The 18966-nt window shown below is 30.4% G+C and overlaps 1 protein-coding gene and 1 long non-coding RNA gene across 5 annotated transcripts; both read right to left on the reverse strand.

Moving 5' to 3' along the window:
* Nucleotides 1–929: 929 nt before the first annotated feature.
* Nucleotides 930–8775, reverse strand: HEXO1 (beta-hexosaminidase 1). 3 transcript variants are annotated; one of them, XM_028072798.2, is made up of 16 exons: nucleotides 8659–8775; nucleotides 8176–8513; nucleotides 7967–8041; nucleotides 7366–7401; nucleotides 6713–6824; nucleotides 6554–6624; nucleotides 6334–6464; nucleotides 6047–6063; nucleotides 5817–5865; nucleotides 5189–5289; nucleotides 3716–3775; nucleotides 3009–3042; nucleotides 2429–2527; nucleotides 2098–2157; nucleotides 1758–2008; nucleotides 930–1238 (listed from the first exon to the last, which is right to left on the reverse strand). In XM_028072798.2, the coding sequence occupies exons 2-16, from the start codon at nucleotides 8263–8265 to the stop codon at nucleotides 1066–1068; spliced, it is 1359 nt and encodes a 452-aa protein (XP_027928599.1). In that variant the 5' UTR covers nucleotides 8266–8513; nucleotides 8659–8775; the 3' UTR covers nucleotides 930–1065. The 3 variants fall into 3 exon arrangements, with proteins under 3 accessions (XP_027928599.1, XP_027928596.1, XP_027928597.1); XM_028072795.2 differs by lacking the exon at nucleotides 8659–8775 and having other exon boundaries at nucleotides 8176–8606; XM_028072796.2 differs by lacking the exons at nucleotides 930–1238; nucleotides 8659–8775 and adding an exon at nucleotides 1432–1572 and having other exon boundaries at nucleotides 8176–8612.
* A 2872-nt stretch (nucleotides 8776–11647) lies between these two features.
* On the reverse strand, nucleotides 11648–14966 carry LOC114185216 (uncharacterized). Of its 2 annotated transcripts, XR_003604776.2 has the most exons (5): nucleotides 14708–14966; nucleotides 13323–13840; nucleotides 12872–12931; nucleotides 12148–12244; nucleotides 11648–12029 (listed from the first exon to the last, which is right to left on the reverse strand). It is a non-coding gene; the product is annotated as an uncharacterized LOC114185216 (long non-coding RNA). The 2 variants fall into 2 exon arrangements; XR_003604775.2 differs by having other exon boundaries at nucleotides 13323–14963.
* Nucleotides 14967–18966: the final 4000 nt, after the last annotated feature.

Consider the following 18966-nt stretch of genomic DNA (forward strand, 5'->3'; position numbering starts at 1 on the left):
TTTTCAAAATGACATTAAGGAACCAAATTAGTCAGAACAAGGATCTTAATAGATATAACTAAAGGTTTAGCATTTTTTGCTGTGGAAAAAAAATCTGATTCTGTCTTTTTCATAAGAAACATTTAATTTGCATTTACTTCAAATTAAACATACTACTTGACTGTAACAATGTTGCTGGTCTGTATACAATAATTATAGTTAATGAGTTCACATTTGACCAAATTTGTTCTTATTCAAAGTTTGAATAACCAGTTACCTAGTTCTATTTATTATCAATGTTTGGTTACTTATTCAAAGTTTGACTAGTCAGTTACTTAGCGCAAACATTTTTAATCTGATAAATAGAAGTGATTGTTGGTATGATTTTGATGCTAATTATTATAAAACTCAATAAACTAATTATATATGATATTCTGTGATTAGACAACAGGGTTCTACAGACATGTAATATTCTTTTTCGATAAAATCAATTTTGACTAATATTGTAAAACTAATTTTAACCTTAAGAGACTAATGATGATCTTTAAAATGGATTGGTTATTATTATATATATATATATATATATATATATATATATATATAGTTTGCATAATCAGTGACAAGCCACTTTGCCAATTTACTATACCATATAAAAAATTCAGCTTCATCTGCTGAAATTAAAGGTTATAATCCAAGTTTTGATTTTGCTAAATCTTTGAAGAGCTTTTGGTACTGAACAAGCTTCATCTGGTAAAATTACAGATTCTAATTCAAGTTTTGATGTTGCTAAGATCTTTGAACAACTTTTGGTACTGAACAAGTTTCATCTGCTAAAACTAAAGATTCTTATCCAAGTTTTGATGTTGCTCACATCTTTGAAGAGTTTTTGGTACTGAACAAGCTCAGGCATTCAGAACAAGTGTATGTGTTTTGCTTTCAGAAGAAACAAATTAAAAAAATGTAAACTGGACATGATTTATTTAATTCAACAATAAATTACATTGCAATATGGGTGTTGGCAGAAGATTAGAGTTCTGGCATCAACAACCAGATTACATACACATGACAAAAGGATCATTTTATGTATTATTGCTCATAACATGACCCTGGACCAACAGGTGCCCTTCTAGCATAAAAATTCTTCACAGGAGCAGCTGGAACCCCTCGTTTATTCAACAGACATCTGAAGTTTTGCAACCGAGGCAATGCAGTTATGGTAATATTTTTTGATGTAGAATCTCTCTGACTCCATAACCGTTCTGTGGTAAACAAGGAGTAATTAGTTCAGCAGATGTAATTAGTTCACAGATAATGATATTTTAACCCACTTTTTTTTGACTCACTTTTAAACCACCACTCTCATCACCTTTAAATCATCACATCACATCACTACAAAAAATTAAAATAAATGATCTAAGGGTGATAAGAGTGGTGGGTTAAAAGTGGATCAAAAAATGTGGATTAAAATATCATTTTCTAATTTTCATATTATAGAAGAGGGACACTGAAATTTCTACTACCTATTCTCCGCAACAAAATCAGCTATTATATCAGGAAACCGCGGTGTACTGATTTTTGTTGCATAGCACAGTACTGTGCAACAAAAATAACAAAAATCAGTACACTGCAACAAAATGAGCAACAACACAATAGGGTGCTCATTGCCTGATATATTTTAGAAATACTACTAGGTTGGAAGACATATGAAAGAGTTAGCATAACACTACAAGTACACTGCAAGAATGTTGAACAACTTAGCATCAGCAAGATTTGCTAACCTGCAGCTGCAGCAGCTCGAGGCCATATTGTTTGCTGAACATCAGATGTATCAACTGTCTCAGCCCACATGCAAACTTCTCCTCCAATTACAAGTTCTTGTTCAGAAGCTTTGTGTATTCCCTCAAGTGGCTCAGCAGTATAGACCTCATCCCAAGGTACATCCAGATGGTCAAGATACCAGACACCCTGGTTACTGTAAATGCACCTGAAACCTTTTGCAACAACCTTTGGACAAACACCAGGGCCCAACCTACAGAATCACTTCAAATAATTTATTCTGAAACTGAGACATTGGAGGTTTGTCCTCCAGTAAAGCTGCTTACACAGATGGAAACTCACCAGTTGTGCACAATGGTTTTTGGATGGAGCTTTGATGGAAACGTATTGAAGGTTTCCTCCCTGAGTAATTGCAGAAAAAGAAAAAGACAAGAAAAAAATGTATATATATTTTGAGAACATTTAAAAAGCAGAACAATTGCATAGTGATTAGCTAACCTATACTGTTCCATGCATATGCAAACTTTTGAAATATTGATGTTTTCAATAGAAAGAAAGGATTAGGATAGAAAGGTGATACTAGGGTGAAATAGCTGCTGCTAAGTACAAATTAAGGGTACAAATCAGTTTTTTTTGAGTTATAATAAAACCTACATGTATATACAGATCATACCAATTCACTGGACTCCAATTTTTTGAAACCGCAATCTCTTGAGCCTTCAGTACAAAATATTGATAGGCATCTCTAGCGGTCATGTTGTGATTCTGAAGCCTGAAGTCAGAGTAAATGATCAAAATACAGAATATAAACGTAACATCTAAAATAAGTGCCTTTACATAGACAATTGACAAAATGGTTAACTTTACTGGCAGTTGACAATTATCTCCAACTAAAATCAAACTTTTGGGAATTGAGATTATAGGTTCATGACAGCTTCATAGCAAATAATCCAAACATTTCAGTTGATTGCAAAAAAATGACAAATGAAGTCACTCATATGGCGACAGAAATCCGGCCAAGATTAACAACTATAACAGAGACAGTAATTCAGTTGACATTGAGATTGCAGTCCGTTAAAAGCTTTGCTTAGTAAAAAAATACAAGATTATGAATGAAATAATTTTTGCAAGGAACAGCATTTGCCAAATCCTTTATATATAAGAAGTTTTTAGTTGAGTTCAATACATAAATGGCTAAACAAAAAGTCATCAAGAAATGTAAATAAACGAGTTTAACAAGTTAATGCTGATACCATTCCTTTATATGAGGGGTACTGCGCCAGCAATCTGTCAAATAAAACATAATTTTTCATCAATTAGCATTGTTGATGAAAATATTTTCGACATTTCAACAATAATTTTAATTCTACTTTTATTATACTTGTTATGGTATAAATAAATTCTACTTATATTTAATGATAAATAAACTCATAGAATTTATGGACTGCTAGAGGCCCTCTTGCAATGTGAATCCCAACCCCCCTCAAGGTTTGTAAATATTGGAAACTTTTCTGAGGAAACTTTTCTTTCATGGCTTTCTAAGACAAAAAAATAAAGGAACTATCAATTCAAAAGAGATGTTTCGGGTCTTGTAACCCTCATAATATCTAAACTGAGATTACTTTATTCATAGGATCACTTTAGTACAGATCAAATCATAACAATCACAAGTTTGCACGGAAGCACCAATCGACAATATCAATTTTTTAAATTATTATTGAAGATAGCAATGCAGGTCCCTTAAAATATAGATTTCAAACAAGGAGGAAACTTGGTGGTAGGTGTATCCAACAGCATCATTTAACCATTGGTTTCCATTCTCATTAGCCTTTATCACTTCTGAAATTAACTTCAACTTGTACTAATGATAAAAAACCATTTCCTTCATTTATAAGCATTTAGCTTTTAGTTCAATTGATTATTTGGCATGTTGCAATAAAAAAAAACAACTTAGACTGACCAGTATTAACTTCATCACCACCCAAGTGAAATAGCTCGAATGGGAAAATCGTTCTAATATCTGCAAAATTTATAAAGATTGTCATTTTTATGTGCGTAGAGACTAAGCACATAAAAACACAGCTGATACAGTACATGAACTAAAGTACTAAGCACAATTCAGTGTACATGATATGAGTGGGGAGATAAGGCAAGATGTTGGAATGGGATCGATTTGGTTTTAACAATCCGCACAATATTAGTAATATAGCAAGATGAATCAAGGACAAAATTAAGTAGATGAAGAAAAAATAATAAAGACGCACGAGTGATGGATACATGTTTTAATAATGCTCAAACAAACAATAAAAGAAAAAATGAAGAAAGCATAGAGACAGGCACATATATTGTTTCCCACTTCCACAAGACTAGATCAAAATTTTGAAATTAAAGTGGGAGCTACATAAATAATAAAAAAAAAACAGAGAAATAGAAAAAGAAAAACTAAAATTGTAATTTTAAGAGAATCTGCAACGAAAAATTCTTAAGTATAGCTATGATAGTATGACACTCCGGTGTAGACATAAGCAACTCTTCTGAATCACCAGTACCTAGCACCATTAGAGTAAATACAACAAAAACAACAATAATTGCAAAGTCTTATCCCTCTAGGTGGAGTAGGCTATATTCGTCACACAACACCACTAAACATGGTTAAAAAACAAAGCTTTGGACTAATTTTCATTTTAGTAGTAAAGGATACAAAACAAAGTAATAAGAGTTGAATTTTGTGAAAACATGTAGGTGCGATATCAATAGAATAATAACTAGTTATATTATTTATTTACTTCCCAGTAAAAATATCTATACATGTATAAAGTAAAAAAAAACATGAATTGTAGTATTTTATCAAATATAGTTGTCTAACATTGTATCCAGAAAATATTATAAAACAGATAATATTGCAAATAGTGTATTATCGTAGTTGTACAGTCGTACATTTTTATTCATGATTGGTAGTTTGGTATCATAAATCCCTTATTTCAACCCTTAAAATTATCAAATCATCAAACAACAATTTAGAGTATCCTTCTTCACTCTCTAATTAAACAATGGTACCTGGAAGTTGTTTGAAATAATGCATTTTTACAAGTGTATATACAAGTAAGATAACAATTCAAAAACAAGGTAATCCCAACACCGTCAGGTCAATATAGAAGGCGAAAAGTATCAAAGACGGTTAAAATAAATGAGGAAAGAGATACGTAATCTGTAAATGAATATTAAATGGTGTCTCTAATAGACTCTAAGCATGCAACATAACTAGCATTACTGACATTTTCAAGTTGTTTATGGTATAATCTTCCCAATATAGTGTTTAGCATGATTTCAAGAAGACAAAATGATATTCAATAGAGGTGAAAGTTGATATATGTAATAAAGAAATCTCAACAACTGAACAAGTATGGGGCTTAAGGTTTCATAGGAGCTTAACCTGTCAGAATACCAGAAATGACATCAAAAGTAAAGTTCTTTGAAACATCAAGTGGCTCCCTGCAGGTAGGTGATGGCCAAAGATCAGGATATCCTGCACCCCTATATCAAATAAAAAGAACCTTAAAATCTGTGTTAAGCATACCACTTGTCAGCAAAAAATAGAAATATTAAATCGCTGGAGTAACAATTGAAGTCAAAAGTTAATACAACTAATTGATTACAGTTCAACTTCACAAAAAAAAATTGAATAAAACCCAGCTAATAATCAGATGGAGCAAATATGAAATAGAAAAAAAAAAATAGCAATGGCTTGCTAAAATAAACAAAAAAAAAAAAGCCGGTGTCAATCCTAGCATGTATCAGTCATTGGAGGAACGAGTATAGTGCCTACCTATATTCAACACCAAACTTACTTCAACGGAAGCACTCGACCCAATGAAATTACAGGTTGCAAGCTAAAATAAACTTTTTGTGGCCAACTCTTTCTTAAAAGAAATACAAGTGACAAATTTTGAGAAGTAAAATAAATTTCTTGGGTCTCCATGTGCGAAAGTAACAAAGCCAATTAGTATAATACTATCAGGCCATACTCAGCAAAAGAAAAACGACCAAGGCATGTTTTTTACCATGATTCTGCATGACCAGGGACATCCACTTCTGCCATCACATTTATGCCTGCAATCAATCATACAAATACTCAATGAAAGCATGCAGATTCACTTTTATTTTTATAAATGTATTTTGCATGAAACTAAGAAGATGAAAGAGCGAAAAGGAAAAGAAAACCATAAAATCCAAAATTATGATCAACATTATGTAGCTGGAACTTTGGAAGAGGAATTTGAAGATACCTCACCTCTCATTTTGGCGAAGCTTTATATCAACATACCATGTAAAATAAAAGAAAACACAACATTTGTCAATGTTAAATTAAGAAACTGACAATTCAATGAAAGGAAAAGGCACTACGCATATCTCTTCACAAGGCCATTATAATATTATTTTGGGATTTTAGTCACATATTTTCCCACCCCCATGATAGCCTTTCTTGGCCCCTCTTTCTTTGGTAACTTTTCATTCCCCAGGAAAATTGCTACTAAAACAGGGAGAGTATAAAAACAACTAATTTGGATAAAGTCTTACTTGACAATTTCATATGCATCTTCAACTGTGTAACGTTCCCACTTGGTATACGAACCTTTCCACAAGTCTGGATATGTAGGTACCTCAAGCGGAAATGACTCCTCATCTATGATGTGCCAATGTAGAACATTCTAAGCAGCATAATTTTTTATATTCAGCATTACATGAAAAGAAAAACAGCAAGGAAGAAAATTGAAAAAGCATATAACATATATCTTACAAGTTTAGCATAGGACATAGATTCAATAATCTGCTTAATTACAGTAATTGGTAAATAGTGCCTTGATGTATCTGCAAAAAAACATGTATCATTGTCCGCTGGTTAAGTATAAAACTGCTAGCAGAATAAAAATTTTCTCTTTAAAAACTTGAGCCTCACCCAACAAAAGCCCACGATATGCAAATCTAGGTTTATCTTGGATGGACCAAGGTGCCTTGTATATTTTTACTTTTTTAGTTGTATAATCGAAAGAACACAACTGGCTGAATGTCTGGTTCACCATGCAAAGACAACAATAGTTCAGTTTTCATTTTGCACAGTAAAAAAATAGACAAACTGAGACTTTGAGCAATTTACTTCATGCATGCCAATGCATATACAGGTTAGAGGGGTTTATGTTTCCACAATATCAAGATCAACGATGTAAAGGTATACGAAAAAAAAAAATACATTCTAGAAAGTTGATTAAATCCTATCCCATATACAAGGACACAGCAGATTATAGATTTGCCAACCCTATGGAGAAAAACATATCTAAATATGAAAATGGAAATACATGTTAGAAATCATCTTAGAATGAGTATGTCACAACAGGCATATCTGCTATCTACAACTCCAGACTCCAGTAACCAGATGTCAAATCAAGCCAGTAAGTGCTAAACAAGGACTAACTGCTCTCTATTCATCAACCTTCACCTCCTCGCCATCTCTTCCCACCACCACTCCTCCACTTCAAGCAGCCAAATAAAGTAAAAAGAAAAAGGAAGAATAAAAACAGTTTGAGCTCATTGACAAGCAAACTCTTTACATACCTCTAATCCCCGCAATGCACCATAAACAGTATTTGCCTGCAATGACAAAATCACAAAATAGGGTGATTAACCATCAAATGACCTAATTTGCTTTATTTGTTTGAGTCCAGAACCAATAAGCCAACCACAACTCTGTCTAAGTCTTTATTTTATTTTTTTCTACTTTTAAATCAATATGTTTTTCCTTTCTTTTACTAAACAAGAGCTTTAATGAATTTGGGCCGTACACAAGAAATGTGTCATACTGTAATCATAGAAAGAAAAAAAAGAGCTTGCTTGAATTGTTTCCAGTACGGGAAAGTAGGAAGGTCCCTCAAAAAGAAAAAAAAAAAAAGAAAAACAAAAGAAGGAAACAGAAAAACTAAAGCTGAAAACCAACTTCGATTCAACTTTTCGCACTGAGAAAATAAACGAAACATACTTCAGAGTCATCCAACTTTTTTCATACAGAATTTTCCAAAGGTACTCTTAAACTATAAACTAAGCACTACATTGCTTGATGAACAAAGAACCAAGAAGTTGTACTGTAACAAACAAGCAATTCCAATTCCAAATTACAAAAAAAAAAAAACGAATATCCAAATCCAACAATGTAGCTCACCTCAATTGTGACTTGGGAAGAGTCCTTGGCTTTGGGAACCAGCAGGGTATAGCTTTCATCCACTCCGAATTGAAGCTGCAGAGAGAAAAACAAAACAGAATAGTCATCACGCAGTTGAAGTTCCCACGTTGACTAACCAAGCAATTATCAACCCTCATCATATGAACTTAAGTTATCCCAATCAAAAAATTCCAAACCACGGCACCAACCTCCTCGTTGTCGGAATGGACAGTGATGTTCAATGTGTCAACATCGTATACCGAAACAGACGACACCAACCGCTCCCTCAGCTTTCTCATAAAACTAAACCCCAATCCCAATCCAGTGTGCTTGAATACGATCCCTCTGTACCGCTCAAACCCCGCTCTCAGAACCGCGGAGCCGCCACCGTTTCCGGCGACGGCGAGCTTGAGTGCAGGATCAACATCAAGAGCCTCGCCGCCGGAAGTGTACTCCGCCGGAAGGGGCCATAGGTAAGTGGGGGTTTCATCGGATTGATCCGAAGTAATATCAAGTGGAGCTCCTCGCCGCACAGAAATTGAGCTGACTGAAACAGCAAAGGAAATGAGGAAAAGAATGAGAAAACGAGAAAAAGAAGACGAAGAAGATACCAACATGGTGAAGTGAAACTGAGTGATTGAGAGAGAGGGATTTCTATTTATTTGGAGAATCCATGTTTTCTTTGTTACAACCTTTTTCCTTGTTCTTTACAATTTTCTTTTTCTTTACTGCAGGGTTTTACCATCATCTTCTTCATTCAAAGGCAAGAAAAATATCTGTATATGTGTACAAGAAGGGACAATGTTAGTTTATGACAACACTGGTCGATTCCGATAAGAATGTCGTGATAAAATCTGGGGTAAAATATCTTTTTTATCACTTGACTTTTACTAAATTTTAAAATTAATTTATTTTGAAATTTTAGATTAATTTAATTTTTTATTTTTTTAAATATGTAAATTTAATCATTTTAATAAATTTTATTAAATTAATTTAACAAATGTGTTTCACATTACTATTGACTTACATTAGAGTAAGAATACGTTATGATGTATAAACAACTAAAATACAATTCTGAAATGTATATGTACGAAATATTAAATAAATCTAACAAAAATTAATTAAAATGATTAAATTCACATATTTCAAAAAATAAATGACTAATTTCAAAATTCACAAAATATTTCAAAATTGACTAATTTCTAAAATTAACTAAAAGTTAAGAGATCAAAAAATATATCTAACCCTAAAATTTATATAAAGGTAGATTGAGTATTGAGGAAGAGGGATAATGTTATTTTCTTTCTTTATTAAAATTGGAATTCAATTCAAATTAAAAATAAATATAGAAATTAAATTAAATTATTTTGACATATGATATAACTGTGAGATAACATGTATTAAAAATTAATGCATAAATGAGGGATAATAAATTATAAATGTCAATCAAAACCTTAAAAGTATATAATCTATTCAATTGTAATTTAAAAGGTTTATTTTTTTTCCCTGTTTATTAAGATAGAATTAGAAGATATCAATTAAAGTATTATATGTGATGAATTATTTTCACAATATGATATTATTGACCATTACTTTAGAGTTAAATTATTTTCTTTGGTTGGTTCAATGATTACGTGTTTGAAACAATTTGACATATAGTACATTTTATTATGAAAATATATGGATAACCTAGATACATTTTCATCATAAAAATAATGAACCATTATCTTTTACAACTAATAATATAATGATTATATCCAAATAATTTATTTATTCACAATGTTTAAAAATCAACTTATTTTATATATCATATCATGCTAAAAAAAAGCATTCAATAATAATTCATCTATATATATATATAATCTTAAATATTATAATTACTATTATTCTAATTTAAATATAATTAATTAAGATTGTATATACTTTAAAATTTATTATTATAATCCAATACGATAAATCTCTTCAAAAAATACTAGTAATAGGGATGAGAATGGGGCGAGACGGGACAAGTTTTGGTATCCCATGAGTATCTTTACAGAAAAGATGCATCTCTATCCCCATTCTTCAACTTAACGGGTATCAAATTTTTGTCATATGCCCATCCCCACCAGATAAGGGGTATATTCTCATACTCATACCTGTTTTCTTACTATTTCAATATTAATTAATTAATTTTTATAAAATAATAAAAAATTATGATAAAGACAACATAATATATCAAATATTCAATATTAAGAAGATGATTGTTTACTCGATATAAAATACTTAGAAAGAAATTATAATTGCGTACATCTCAAATTAGAATACCAAATCAAATTCTATGAAAACCAAAATATTACTAAATTTGCAAATATTATTAAAACCTAACTAATAAAATTTAAAAATATTTTTAAAAAAATATAAAAGGAAAACAAATATTCAGATTAAAAAGATCATGTTTTGTAAGGTTGTGCAGGACATCGTAAGATCTTACAAGACTTTTCCTGTAAAATACACCTAGCTGATTTGAGCTGTTTTTTTAATTTTTTTTTATGTTTATATGTTTTATTTTCATACATTGAATTAGGATTTGTTTGTGCGGATTTTTTTCCCAAAGTGGTGTAATTTATTTGTGCATTTACCAAAGTGGTGCATATTTTTTTTGAAATTCCAACGAAGGGTAAGTCGTGCATAGATGGTGCGATTTCAATATGAAGAAGTCGTGCCAAAATCAGATGATTTTAATTAAAATAAGCTGAAGTCGTGCCAACATGGAGAGACGTCTGTGTCGTTGAGAAGTCGTGTCATATCGAGACGACTTTAATTAACAATTTATGTTATATTGATAATGAAGAAGTCGTACCATATTGGGACGACTTTAGTTCGAATAAAAATTAAATATTTTTTAGTCATATTAATTAGTTAAATAATAATGCATATAAGTAATTAAAAATTTCATGATGATTTTGGTTTCTTATAATAAGGCATGAAAGTTATCTATGAGAGCTTGTGCCACAAGGAGGTCTTCTTCGGTGTCGTCTAAGTCTTATTTGAGGGCTCTGAACTGGATCATCATCATCATTATCTTCATGTTGTTGTCTTTGGTTTATATCTTCCACCATCTGTGGCGACATAGGCCGATAATATTGCTGGAAGGATGTGGGATATGCAGATGGAGGTGTTGACGAAGAAGTTGCAAAGACATTTTGTGTAGGACTAGAAAAAGTGTCTGGTTGTTGAGGAAACATGTTGTATGTGTATGGAACTTGCTGGAATGGAGTATTTGAAGACATTGGTTGTGACGCATCCAAGTATGGTGGAAAAGGAAGTGGTTGAAAACCCGGTTGACCAAACGACTGGTATTGAGATTGTTGAACATATGAAGAAGACCCAACATGCTGATAAGGAGTGTGTGGTGGAGGTTAGGTAGACTCTTGTAAGATAATAAACAAACTAGTTAAAATTAAAAAAAAAAAAAGAACTAATATATTGATATATTATATTCATTATTCAATATATGATTTTTCAATAATGGAAAGCGTTAATCCCAAAAATTTGAAAGACTAATAAAAGATTAAAAAAATTGGATATATTAAAACAATTAAATCTAATACATATTGGATGGTTATATTTGATACCAACTAAAATAAAATTAACATATGGTGATGATAGAAAAACAAATACTCGAACACGATAAACAACTTTCAGCATTTTTTTTAAAGTTATTATTCCCTTAGGTTAAAAATTTATTACAGAGAAATTTTAACAATTGATTATGTTGATTTGTTTGTTATGGATTAATAAATCTGTTTGAGTAATGAACAACTATCTTTTATGGGCGAACAAGAAGCAACAGGCCCAATATATCTAGCGGTCATCCACTCCCACCAGCATCTTCAGCAGTCCGCTTCACCGATATTTGGGCCAGATGACCTGTGACCCAAAACCCAGCGTGCACCAGCTTGGACTAACGCTTCGCTCACTTTGGGCTAACAACCAGCGCAGCCCAATATGCTTTTGCATATTTATGAGTTCCCTAGTTTGAGCATTACATTAACTTTTCTTTATTGTTGCCTACAACATGCTAGAAGGAGTGTAAATAGGAAAGTTGGGGTTAATAATGAAGTATATTTTTTGTAAAGTTAGACTAAACAAAATAAGAGATGATAATCATTCATGTGCAGTAGTAATCTGAAGTTTACCTCCTCCAAACTTCTGGACCAGAGTGACTTTTTTTCAAATGTTTAACTAGCTTCTTTTGACTTCTAAGTTTTGCCCTCAAGATTGAAAGGCCATCACCTACATGATGATGAGAGATAATGAACATTTTATACACAAGAAATTGCTTATAGAAACATTGCTCAATATAGCACAGTCAATCTTCTAGCTCAGAGTGACTTTTCCTTTGAAAGTGATATATATAATGTGTGTGCGTGTTTATCTTTCACCCATTACCCCTAAATATCATTCAAATTGAGTGATAACCAGTTCACAGATCTGGCCTGTTCAGAGCTAGCAGCAATTCAAAATGACTTCTCATCATAGTGGGATGGAATCTTTGAATGAAAAGATTCTTGATCCCTTGCCAAGATGGGTTTGGTTTACAAGATTCCCTCCATTGGTACCATCATCCTAAGGCTTCTACCCTTAAAGCCACCTAACAGCGTGCATATTTTCACCTAATAGTTATTTTTGTTACAATTATTCAGGGGCTTATCCTCTGTTTCTACAATCTCTTCTACCGTTAGGAGGCCTTAGCTACCAATGAATTGCATCATGTGCAAAAGAAACAATAAGAAAAATTGCACGTTTACCATGGCCATCATGCAAAAGAGTATATGCAAGAGAAGTTCTTATACATAATATGATGATTTTAGCAGTCCGTATAAGAAATAATATCTATTATATCAAATATACATTTCATACCTCTCGAGAACCTAGAGGTGGTTGCCGTGGTTTTCCCCATACTAATGATAAATTTTCAAACTACCAGAAGACAGACAAAAGACCATATAATTAATATTATACAGTGTAATAGGGAACAGGGGAAAATACACTATAATTTTATACAAATATAAGCAGAGTATCCAAAATCAAATCATTTTTTTACAAATATCAGCAGTATTCTAAATCAATTCAAAACAATAGGCACTAAATATAATATTACCTCCATAAAATTCAGATTATTCATAACAGCTGTGGACAAGCAATTTTTTACAAATATAAGAAGTATATCAAATCAATTCATAACAACAGACACTATGATATTACCTCCATAATTTCAGATTATTCAACACAGATTTACAGAAGCCAATTCTGGTTGAACAATATAATCACTAATTTTCAAAAGATTAATAAAGGAACAGGCTAACAATACCTTGATTTGGTAATCATGGTTTTTGCGAAGTTCATGAACAAGTATAGGAGTGGAGTGCTTTTTGATCCACCGAGCTGCAGCAACCATACCACGATGTCCATGTCCTGAAACTTATAACAGATCAAAATGACAACTTATACTAAAATGTACTATGCAGAACTAGAATTTAAAAGCTGTACTAACAACTAGCAACTAGAATGAGTATGCAAAGCTGAAACATGCTTAACACAATTAGGATTAACTAGAAACAACAACTAAACAAGTTTCAATGCATCAAATTAAACTACTTATACAGGTATTTAGAGATATAAATTTGAATTGCACAAATACACTATATGCCTAGAAGTATACTACTAAAACAGAATCAAAGAATAAAATAAAAATTGACAATAAAAATGACTTCTAAGAGAAAATATTAGGAGAGAAAGGTGAGATAGAAAGATGAAACCATGATGTTTTAGCGGCTGTGTAGTGAACCTGACGTGAGATGGAAACTGAATTGTGCAGCAACCCTGAAACTATTTCATAAAGTGCAAAATTAGGGAATTGCAATAGAAAAGAATTAATCAGTAACTATATGATCTAAAAACTAGAAATCAAAAGTAAACCTAATTGGAAAAGTTAGCAAAAAAACTGTTTATGAGAAAATTACTTAAAATCAAATTAGTAAAAGTAAACAAAATTAGAATCAAGACTGATAAGTTTTAAGAAAATCTGGAAAAGCAACAACCTAAACTAAACCAGTAAAGAAGTAATCAGTAACTATATGATCTAAAAACTAGAAATCAAAAGTAAACCTAATTGGAAAAGTTAGCAAAAAAACTGTTTATGAGAAAATTACTTAAAATCAAATTAGTAAAAGTAAACAAAATTAGAATCAAGACTAGATAAGTTTTAAGAAAATCTGGAAAAGCAACAACCTAAACTAAACCAGTAAAGAAGTAAACAACCTATCTAAACATATTCAAGACAACAACTAAAATTGAAAAAATGAACTTTAAGTCTAATTATCTAGCACTCAAGGGCTTTATAGTGTTCCAATATTTATGATTTACACAAGTTTACTTCTTATCCTTTCTTTGGTACAACATGAGTGTGTGTGGATTGAGTTACAACAAAAATTACTATTTCTATCAACGCAAACTCAAACTCAGTTGCAACAAAAATTAGGTAAACCTATCCAAAAACTCAAAATCAAACTTAGTTGTATTTCTATTAAGATTGGAACCCTAAACTATCCAAAAGTAAAACCCTAAATCATTCACTTATCTCGTTCACAAAGTCACACGATTCTCGTTCGCACAATTCACGTGCTTTGCTTTTCTCGCCTAAGAGAGGGGCCGAGACAGAGAGGGGTCGACACATAAAGCGTGAGATGGACGAACCTCAGCCGACGTTGGGTCGAGGCAAAGACGAACCTCAGCCGACGTTGGGTCGAGGCAAAGACAAACCTCAAATGAAGGACGAACTGCACAAACCTCGGACGAACCTCAAATGAGACTTGCTGTCGACGAACCTCAACCGTGTTGTTGATGTTGAGACGAACTTCAATAATGAAGGATTGCTAACTTCGGTGACGAAGGATTACTGCCGCTGCTGTGACGTGAGCGTTCCTGGATAATCAGGATGAAGGACTAAGAATAATGAATGATGAAATTAAACCCTAAATTTTATAGTGTTAAACTGTAAAATAAAAAATTTATATTTTTAATAAAATATTATATTATAATAAATTGCATACGAAATATTTCATAAATAATAATTTTTAAAATTATTTTTATATTTTCTTATATGACATTTATTTTCTTCATTAAATTTATTAAATTTGTCGGTAAAGTGTTGTAGAGACATTTTTACTTATTAATTATTTTCTTATGAAATTTTCATATATAATTAATTTTTTTTTATTATCTACAAACTTTTACTTTATTTATGACCATATTTTCATAAATAAATAAAATTATTTCATAAATAATTTTCATATTTCTTATAATTATAAAAAGAGTAAATTTTAAAATTAAAGAAAAGTAAAACAAACCAAAATTTATGCAGCTATTTTTTTATCCTCATTAATGAGAGGTAAATATTGCTTGTATCAATCACAAATATTATCGTCCTTGTTATTGTTTATTATTTTACATGAAACTTTATGCAAGACTTTCGCTTTAGCTACATTGACAAAGGCTCAACACATGAAAACAAAAGTAATGCATTATACATCAAATTTTCACGAAGTTGTTATATGCATACAATTTTCTTCCACAAACTATTAGGGCTGGGCAAAATAAACCAAACTGCACTGTACTAATAAAAACTGCACTGAACTAAAAAACAATTCACATGAACTGCACTGAACTAAAAAACAGTTCAGACGAACTGAACTGAACTGTTTTTCTTAAAAATAAACTGGACTGAACTACACTGCACTAAACTACATTTCACTGTAATATGAACTAAACTGAACTGTTATAAACTGAACTGTTTTATGAACTGTACTACGTCAGAACTGAACTGCACTATTTTTTAACTGAACTGCACTATTTTTTAACTAAACTACATTGTTCTTGAACTGAACTGCACTAATTTTTAACTTAACTCACTATTTTTGAACCGTTTTTGAATCGAATTGCATTGGTTTTGAATAAACTTCACTATTTTTGAACCAAATTGTACTATTTTTGAACCGAATTGTACTATTTTTGAACCGAATTGCATTAATTTTGAACTGAATTGTATTATTTTTGAACTGAATTACACTATTTTTGAACTGAATTACACTATTTTGAACTGAATTCGTGTGTACGTACGAGTGAGTCTACTAGTAATACTTGAAAGTGTTTAGAAAACTACAAAATCCTACACAACATGATAAATTTCGTATTTCATAATTCTTATTGAAAATAAGCATAATATTTCAATACATCAAAATCAAAATATTAATATATCTTAATACATAAGTTTATGTAATTAAAATATATTTATCGAACTAAAAATTAATAAAATATATTTACTTTTATAATTTTATATATTTTTATTTTATGTAACTAAAACTAAATCGGAAATTAAATATAAAAATATGACTTAAATTTATATTTTTACATTTTTCTTAAAAACATAATATATTTACAATTCTGTTTCTATATATAACATACTTATATATTTATAAGTGTATTATTAATTTTATACAAATAAAAATTAATTTTATTATATTTATTTTGTAAATAAATTTGAATTCTCGCTAATAGTGATAATTCTTTTATAAACAACCTTTTAAAAATATATTATTATTACTTGTTTATTTTTATTGTTGCTGAATTCATTTATTTATAGTTAGTGTATACTTATATTTATATTCTTCTATAATAATTCTATATGTCATTTCTTGACAACTTAATTAATTGTTCACAACATTAACATAGTAAATTAAATATAAGTTAAACAATGTATTAACAAAATTAATTTGTGAAAGAATATTACTATTTCCAAATATCAATTTCTTTAAAAACAAAAATATTATTCATACAAAATATAACAATTAAAATTTAATAATATTAAACTAGAAGAAAGAAAAATCCATTTAAAATTCACGTATATCAAACCAAATTGATGGAAAAGAAATAGCTAAATTCGGGTGGTAGATAATCCATTGTAATTGAGATTGTGGTTTAGTTAGGTATATAAAAATTAAATTTGGATAATATTGAAAAAAGAAAAATATTTAGTTTATGCTATAGTTTACAGGCTGCTGGGCTCATGTGGATAATTGAGTTTCCATAAGAATCAAGTGACAACAATAAGAATAGGTTCCACTTACAGCACTAGAAAATTAAAGAAAGAGTTCAGTGCAGTTATGTGAGTAGTTAACTATTATAAGTTCAGTTTTTCAAAACTTAAACTAATAAATAGTATAATTCAGTTTTCCTATTAATAGTTCAGTTAGTTTTAGTTTAATATAGTTCAATTAACTATGGTACAGTATGGTTAAGTTATTTTTGCCCAGCCCTACAAACTATGATGTGTTTTGTCTTAACATTTTATGTGTTCCACAAAAAATATTTAAATTAATAACGTATTTTCTCTGCATTTAACTGAAGATAAGGATTAAAATTACAACCCAACTGAGCAACATTGACAATGACTTGAATTATTAAGAAACTATATGTTTGTTAATGTCAAACTACCAAGAAATTGCTACAACACATTCAACATATTCATGTACAATTTCATAAAACCAACCACATAATTATTTTTATTAGGCAAGTCCTTTTCAAATGCCCTCCATAGAAAAAAGCCTACATTAATCATAATACTTTATCAGCTTCCATCCATCTATACACATAATGTGTGAAATTTTCATAATACATTAATCATAATCTATGAATTTGTTCTTCTCGGATCTACTTTTCTTTTGGTTCATTTTTTCATCTTATATTTTTGAGCACTTTCACGAGATTTAAAAAAAAAGTAATCACTTTTCATTTTTGTTGTTCTTCTACCTTCTTGTGTTTCTTTCTATTATTTTTTTGTTTGATGCATATTTTTCTCTGATATTTACTTATTTTTGTTTTATTTTTTTGGTGGATCAATGTTTTTCTTTCAAATATACTTTTCTTTTGGTACAAGATTTGTTGAATTTAGGTTTTTCTTTCAGATCTATTTCTCTTTTAAATGATTTATTTGCTCTTAGATTTCTTTTTCCATGTATATTGTTCCATGGATTTTTTTCTTTTCAGGTCTACCTTTCTTTTGGTTAATGTTTTGCTTTGAGAGCCTTGAGCAACTTGACAAATACAAAAAAAGTAACAAGAATTTTTTTTTTGTTCTTCTACCATCTTCTCAGATCTATTTTGTTTTCTATTATTTTTTTTTTCGTGAATATTTTTCTGTAAGATTTACTTATTTTTGTTCGGTAAATTTTTTCAAATTTTTTTCTTTGTTGACAAAATGTGTTGGGTCGAGGTTTTTTTCTCAGATCTACTATTTGATGGATTTTTTCTTCTCAGATATTTTTTGTTGATGTTTTCCTCTGAGATTTTTTTGGACCTTCACCGTACTAAAAATAAGGTAACAACTTCTAATTTTTGTTTTCTCATATCTACTACCATCTTCACATATCTACTTTGTTTTCTATTAGTTTTGTTTTTCATGGATATTTTTCTGTAAGATCTACTTATTTTTGTTCGATAGATTTTTTCAAATTTTCTTTTCTTTGTTGACAAAATGTGTTGGGTCGAGGTTTTTTTCTCAGATCTACTGTTGGATGGATTTGTTTTTCTTAGATATACTTTTTTTGTTGATGTTTTCCTCTGAGATTTTTTAGGACCTTCACCGTACTAAAAATAAGGTAACAATTTCTAATTTTTGTTGTTTTTCTACCATCTTCTCAGATCTTTTTTTTTTTTCTATTATTTTTCTTTTTTATGGATATTTTTGTCTGAGATCTACTTATTTTTGTTCTATTTTTTTGTTGGATAAATGTTTTGTTTTCATATCTACTTTACTTTGTTGCATTTATCTGTTTGATTAGTGTTTTTTTCTCAGATTTACTTTGTGTTCGTATTTTCGTTCTTCTACACAATAAAGGTTGAATCTTTTAACCTTTCACTCTTTGACGACGACAATAAAGGTACGCAAGTTTCATATT

Source organism: Vigna unguiculata, chromosome 5 (assembly GCF_037176805.1).
Source record: "Vigna unguiculata cultivar grain cowpea cultivar isolate G323 ecotype 2 chromosome 5, ASM3717680v1, whole genome shotgun sequence".
Lineage (NCBI taxonomy): Eukaryota > Viridiplantae > Streptophyta > Magnoliopsida > Fabales > Fabaceae > Vigna > Vigna unguiculata.